Below are 7,082 nucleotides of genomic sequence, written 5' to 3'. Positions count from 1 at the left end.
TTTCCCGTATGCAAATATTTCACACCTACACGGTCAAACCTGTAATCGAATTGTGATGGACTGCAGTGTGCAGATTAAGTTGGAGCATGGGACCTATTTTTTAAAAGCTTTTTCCATTTGTAGAAACAATAAAACGAAAATGTAATGGACATAATTTTATTGTATTATAGCAATACATAACATTATCTATACAGACTAATACAAGGCATTCACAGTTATCAAAATATCACTAGTGTATTACTTCGCGTCGTCGAAGTGGAAACGTGTACGCCGAACTAATGTTACTGCAATCTCGTCACGTTGCAGAGCGGAGAACAAATTCATTCGTTAACAAAAATATTCCAACTATAAATAAAATAACAACCTATCAAAATTCGCATTACATCGTGAGTAATTTCGAAGATTTAGCTAAACTTATTATTTCATATATTAACAAAAATAATTGAAATAATGCACAGTTGATGTCAATAAATTAATGAAATGTGAAATACAATGAACATGGTGGTCACATGGGCTGTTAGAATATAAAATGGAAGCTATAGACATAGACAAAGGCTTTATTAGCGAATACATTAATTTTATGTACAATAGCATCTATGCTTTGTGGATACAGGTATATTGTAGTAGCTAGTAAGTAGCTGTAGCTAACAGGGCAGACGTTTGTGAAATACAAATGGCATAACTTACGTGCCAAACATTAAAATGTGTGAACATTACTACCAATGTCAATTTTACTTTTTCTGATTGGCAATGATAAGGTGTTGCCATATATAACTTTGACATCGTCTTTCCCATTAGACGTCTAAACAGTCGAACGTTGTAACAAAACCAGTATCTTATTTTCACATTTATACTATTCGATTCGACGTAAAAGTACTGATTTCACTGTGGAGCATGATATTTCGAAGGACCCCTTTTCCCCGAGGTAAATATCCCCGTATTTATGTATACGGTGGTTTATTCTAGCACTTTGAAAGGAAGCGGCGTGGTGTCTGCCGTGCCTGCCGACGAACTGAAGTAGGGAGATACGTCGGACAGGTAGTTCCGGGGAAGTAGGCCGATGAGGAGGGCAATCTTAGCGGCTATCGGGGCCTTTTCTTCATCGTCGATTATCGTGTCTTGGTCTGGCATCACCTGGAATTATAAATCATTTGTAAAGTTGGCTTCAAGTATCTTTTATAGTCCAAAAAGATGCAAAGTGTGTTGTTTATTTACCTTGTCTACAATGTGCTTCTGTACCAAACCGTCGGCGCCTACATAAAAGGTTGAGAATCCGTCATACCAACTGCAAAATAAATAGACAACATTAAAAATACCGAAACTGAGTTCACACACAGAAGAGTCTAGAAATATTTGCAATTTACTCACAGTTCCTGGTCCTGGAACACTTCCTTCATATTCCAAAGTTTGTACTTCCAAAACATGAAGAATACCTTAAGGCCCGATATGCCCTTGATGCGCCACCTCATCCTGGAGAAAAAACAACAATTTTGTCAAACAACACTGAATACATACTTCTGTATTTTCTGAGAGAATTCACAATATATTAGTATGAACTAAGGGCTACATTTTTGAGTCCAATGCACCCACAAAGTATTTCAAAATTTGACTTCTATTCATATAAATCGCGACCACGCTCACCATTACCCTTCACCCCCACTAGTAGGAATAAAAAAACCGTTTTATTTCTCTCTACACTTCAGTCACCACCAATCTTATTTGCACATGTAGTTATCGCCGTTTGGACACATACGTGGCCTTGCGTAAGTAATTGCCATCGAGTTACGAGAACTGTACTCACTTGATAGAAGAGTCTTCAGGATGCGCGGTGATCTTCATGACCTCCAGCTTGACGTAGGCGAACTTCAGGTGCCCCACCGTCCGCAGCAGAGCCACCTGCTTCACGTAGTGGAACAGACCTCTGTGGATAAAACACTAATATTATGAAGGCGGAAGTTTGTGAGTGTGTGTATGTATGTTACTTGTAGGATACTTCTCATTTGGGTGTGGGAAATAGTTTTCCCATCAAGTGAGTGAAATCGCTGGCGGAAGCTAGTATATCAAATTATGTTGTTGAATACAGTTTGTATAGATCAGTGGTTCTTAACCTTTTAGTCATGAGGGACCACTTTAACTAAAGTTTGTCTTACCGGGGACCACCTCATCGGTTTACCTAAATTAGCACTCTGCTAAATGCATGTCGGCAGTTGTGTAGGTGTGCAAATGCAAATAAAGAAAAACTTGCCTATATAGTTTTTTCGGACTTAAACCAAATATTACGTAAAATTTAGCCCAAACGTACTTAACTTTTTGTTTGTTGGCAAATGCAAAATTAGGCGCATACAGTTTCTAAATACGCGAGCGAAGCGAGCGCGAAATTTTAATTATTTTTTATTTAAGACTCAAAACCAAAATTACGTACCTAAAATGTAGCCCAAACATACATTTTCATGAATGGGGGGACTAGGTACGACACACCCAATATACGTCCATGCGAAAACCCCCGCTCGCAATTATAAGTCAATAAAAATAAAGTTAGATAACGTATAGCAACGTCGCGCAGCTAAGCTTCGCGGACCACTTGGAATGCCTCCAGGGACCACCAGTGGTCCGCGGACCACCGGTTAAGAACCACTGGTATAGATGGAGAAGACAAATGACCACAAGTAACAGGAAAAGTCAGAAACAATAGCAATGTTTAGCTGGCAATACTTAGATCCACCTAAACAAATCTAGATGTCTGTATCTTATCTATGTTATCAGCTAACATCCGTAAACCGTTTACATATACACAAATGCATGTCACTGATTGTTACATCAGTATTCTTCAAGTAAACAGTTGTGAGATAGAATAAATAAATAGAATAATATAATAGAGAAATTGTTTACAATGATTACTTACACAGATGTGGTGCCTCTGATGTTGTTGACAAACACCATGTTTGGGTGATAGATCGAGTAGTCAAGTGGCTTCACAAATAAGTTCGGCATCTGAAACAAACATATACCAACCAGTAAGATAATGCTCCTTACATTATAGTTCGGCCATTCAGAGAATGCGTTCCTGACACGTCGCGATTGAACTGACGACGTAACTTTGCAATGGCGTTGCAGTTACGATAAAAATATTTTTGCTGGTTGTTTACCGTTTTAACAATTGAGGAGCATTAAAACAACATTATTATATCAATAATCAATGAATGTTATTACGTCGTCAGTTCAATCGCGACGTGTCAGGAACGCATTCTCTGAATGGCCGAACTATAATATTCGGAACAAATCCTACTATAACTACTGACTACAACCACGTTTATATTCAACGCGATAGTTTGCAGGTATGAACGGTTGCTTGCCTTCTTTCTTAAAACTTGGCAGTGATATAGCTTATATTACGAGAATAGCATATAGTAGTTCCCTCAGGATGCGGGTGAAACAGTGGGAAAACAGCATTTTGTTAATAAATGTATGTTACAGATAGGGCATGCAATACCGGTTTACCGGTTTCGGTTTTACCGGTAAAACCGCCCATCTTCGTGATTTTTAAATTACCGGTAAAAATAATATGTAACCGGTAATTTACCGGTTTTTACGTTTTTGTGATAAAATATAGCAATTGTTCATTTAACGCCAAATCTTCATTATGTAGCCTAAACATAATGTAATATTGCATACATTACATATTGTAAGAGTGTAATTGTCCTTAACTATAGGTTAGATACAAATCTTCATTCTCATCTTAATTTATAATATCTGAACAAATTTTATTCATTCGCTTATTCTGATGTTCCTCATAGCTGTCAGCTCATATTAGGTAAAAATGTAGCTTATGCTTATTTTACCTACTCTATGTCCTTACTGACCAAGGGTTTTTACTTCACCACAATGCGGACAGCTCTGAGGACACAGTGGAGCACACAGTCCAGGTGTGCACTGCCTGGGAAGGGTACCGCCGTGTCGTGGGTGTCGAGGCAATAAATAGGCAGCGGCGACCTCTCGCGTCCGGTCCTGGTTCAAGCCATGGTCCGGAGTGAATGGGAAGCCGTCGCCTCCTTCTGCGAAGCAGTCATGCTCGAGAAGGAGACGGCGGAGCGACTGCGAGTTCGCACCTCTCATCCCAGCCGCTGTAGTGGACCAGGAAGGCACCACGGGCGCCGAGTGTTGAGAGACGACTCCCAGCCACCGTAGGCGTCGATCTGTGGGCGGTGAGTTCGAATGGCTCATGATCGTTCCTCCGTCTGCATAGACAACAGACCCGTGTTGGCGGCGCGCGTTGTTCCACGCGCAGGGCCAAGGCCTGCCGGGCCTGCCTTTTTTATAAAAAGGGCTCTCACTTCAATGAAAAAAAATGTTTTTTTTTTTTCACTATAATTCTCAGCGTTTATCCCGTCTTGTGACGGGGTCCGCTTTCCGTATCTTCTTCTTCCACTTCACTCTATCCAGGACATCTTCCTCTTCGAGTTCGTAGATTTTCATGTCATTCATTACGACACTCAACCACTACATTTTTCGGCCTGCCTCTGCGCCTTAGACCGGGTATATCGAGATTGAGTACATAACGGCGATGTATTCAGGTGATCTCCTTTTTACATGTCCGTCGGGTAGCAGCCGTTTTTCTTGCACTTTGTCGGCGACGTCACAAAAATGTTTACCACCTTATACCTTGTATTTTTATTAATTTTTTGCTACTACCCAATCTTATTGTTATAATATCACATTTTAAAAAAATACAAAAATGACCGATTTACCGGTAAATATATTTTTATTACCGAATTTTTACCGGTAATTTTTATTTTACCGAAATTGCATGCCCTAGTTACAGAGTCCTCCTTATCGATTTCGATAACGGCGACCTCCCAGCGTGATCCCTGATGTGCCTGGCTTAACCGATTATGGATTTAAAGACCAGGTCGCAGTGCTGCAGTACAACTGACCCGTATTATTGAGAGTACAGTTCTATGAAGGCTTAGCTCTTTTTGCAAATGGCGCTTTTCGTCTGAAGCCTCGAGGCTTTCAGTTATTTGAAGAAAAAAGGCTCTCTTAATAATATTTACTGACCGTGTCCGACAGTGTGTAGTAGACTTTCATGAGCTGCTCCTCATTGGGCTTGCCGTCGCGGCTGGGCTCCGGCGCCTGCGCCTGCACGGGGCCCGACAGCACTGAGCCGCTGCAGTACGCGATCGCGTCGCGCTCGAACTCCGACAGGCAGGTCGGTTCAATGTCCTGAAAAGTATAGGACAAATATTAGTTTTAGGTATCTTATTCTCATTTTCATTAATCAGTCTTTGTGTCACCGAATCTTTCAAAATAATATTTGCAGCTTACAACCCAAGTTTCAACTCCATATGGCTGAACAGTACAATTGACAACAAGGCTAATTTGCGCCATTTGAGGTTCTCGCAGCTGCAGCAGCAGAGCAATGACAGCGCACCAACTAAGGAAGGTGGGGTGGTTACATTTATGACATTGGTAATTAGAATGACATAACTTCATACTCACATTACTGTATTTAGTTAAATCTATATCACTGATACTGGTATACGGAACGTCAAATGCGTACGGAGGCATTCGCCTCTCTATATAGTCATCGGACGTCAGGCCCAAGGTCTTCACTTGCACATCATCAGTGTACGGGTATCGGTTGTCGTTCGATACTGTTCGGCAGTTTGTGACATAGTAGTTGGACTTGTTGCTTTGTCCCGAGAGACGGCCGTTCACCGCCTCCTCGTGAATGTAAACATCGTCGATGTTGCTCTCTGTAGTACATTTTGGTGCTAGTTGACAACTGGATATGCGTCGACGATTCAGGAACTGGGGAGCAAACATTTTTTATTTCTAAAAATCATTTTCATTGACATTTTGTATCATTTCAAATCAGAATTTATTTAACTAAAATACATGATTCTGCGATAAATGATGCAGTAACCTTGAAATATTATTTAAACATGTTTAGTGTTTTACACTGCAATGGACAAAAATATTTTGTGTGTGGTATTTTAAATTATTTTGAAATATATTATGCTTGAATATCATTACATTTGGTTTTACATTTTCTTTGAATAACATAAACATGATCACTATCACAAGAGTAAAGAGTATTATAATGTTAATTAATATTATAGATATATACATGCACAGATAACAGACTTCCATGAGTAATTTGAGTCCTAACCTAAAATTATAAGTTTTATCCCATCAAATTAAATTAATGAGCAACTTTAGTGAAGCTGGTAAGATGCCAAGATGAGTGCAGTCCCAGTTTGTAAACAAATAATATCAAACAAGTAATAATACACTAAAGATTTTACAAAAGTAGGGATTTAATGAGTTGCAGTGTATTCTATTTAAGGAAATGTAGAAATTTCAGGATTTATTGTATGGGATAAATATGTGATTTTTTGGCATTCAAAATATTTCGCGCATTGCGGAAATTGCATAGTATGTCAGCACAGTGCACCACGTGAATTGTTTCCATTCCGTATACTCTAATTAGTTCAATGTCAAGGAGGAAAATACAGTTGGCAATATAAATAAATATATTTTACAAATATTACGTAACTAGTTCCAACGTTCCTGTAGCGTAATAAACTAGAAAAATACTCATTATCATAGAAAATAACGGAATATACTCACTTCTTCCAGAAATTGTGACCGCAGAGGGATTTTTCTAGACAAGCGGCTTGAGTGAGTTTTGGTGGAAACGATGCCATTTATAGGCAAAATTCTGTGAGAAATTGTACGTAAACAGATAGACATTTTATTACAGTACGTAAATCACTCTAAATCGCTGGGAATTCCGAAAATTTTCGAAATTATGTCGCAAAAAAGTCCCGACATAGCGCAAAGAGTTTGACAGTTGTGTTTATTTTTAATTTTCGAACATATGTTTAAGCACTGACTCGATGGATTCAGCGTTTAATTTAAATCAAATTTCTAAATAATTATTTTAAACATTTAATATTGCTTAGCTTATATTGAGATATTCATGTAATTTCCCTTTCATGTCCGTTTATTCTTCTCCAAGATACTATTTTGTGGTGTAAAAGTCCTGTGTGTCATATTTGATCTGTGCACGTTGATTGACA

General features: G+C 38.9%; 1 protein-coding gene across 1 annotated transcript; it reads right to left on the bottom strand.

Moving 5' to 3' along the window:
• Window positions 1–142: 142 nt before the first annotated feature.
• LOC124644363 lies at window positions 143–6,873 on the bottom strand. Its single transcript, XM_047183677.1, has 8 exons — window positions 6,631–6,873; window positions 5,497–5,808; window positions 5,056–5,220; window positions 2,903–2,991; window positions 1,802–1,921; window positions 1,369–1,470; window positions 1,216–1,285; window positions 143–1,134 (listed from the first exon to the last, which is right to left on the bottom strand). The coding sequence occupies exons 1-8, from the start codon at window positions 6,751–6,753 to the stop codon at window positions 958–960; spliced, it is 1,158 nt and encodes a 385-aa protein (XP_047039633.1). The 5' UTR covers window positions 6,754–6,873; the 3' UTR covers window positions 143–957.
• Between the last annotated feature and the right edge of the window lie 209 nt (window positions 6,874–7,082).

This window comes from Helicoverpa zea, chromosome 2 (genome assembly GCF_022581195.2).
Source record: "Helicoverpa zea isolate HzStark_Cry1AcR chromosome 2, ilHelZeax1.1, whole genome shotgun sequence".
Taxonomy (NCBI): Eukaryota; Metazoa; Arthropoda; class Insecta; order Lepidoptera; family Noctuidae; genus Helicoverpa; species Helicoverpa zea.
The sequence above is the reverse complement of the archived record's forward strand: the minus strand, read 5'-3'. Positions and strand labels throughout refer to the sequence as shown.

What these genes read in the sequence shown, in the direction of transcription:
- LOC124644363 (XM_047183677.1), bottom strand. Translation starts at nt 6,753, where the DNA reads ATGTCTATCTGTTTACGTACAATTTCTCACAGAATTTTGCCTATAAAT. An exon ending in ATTTAACTAAATACAGTAAT is followed by an intron (nt 5,221 to 5,496) that starts GTGAGTATGAAG and finishes TATACTTTTCAG; the next exon opens with GACATTGAACCGACCTGCCT. An exon ending in ACTACACACTGTCGGACACG is followed by an intron (nt 2,992 to 5,055) that starts GTCAGTAAATAT and finishes TGTTTGTTTCAG; the next exon opens with ATGCCGAACTTATTTGTGAA.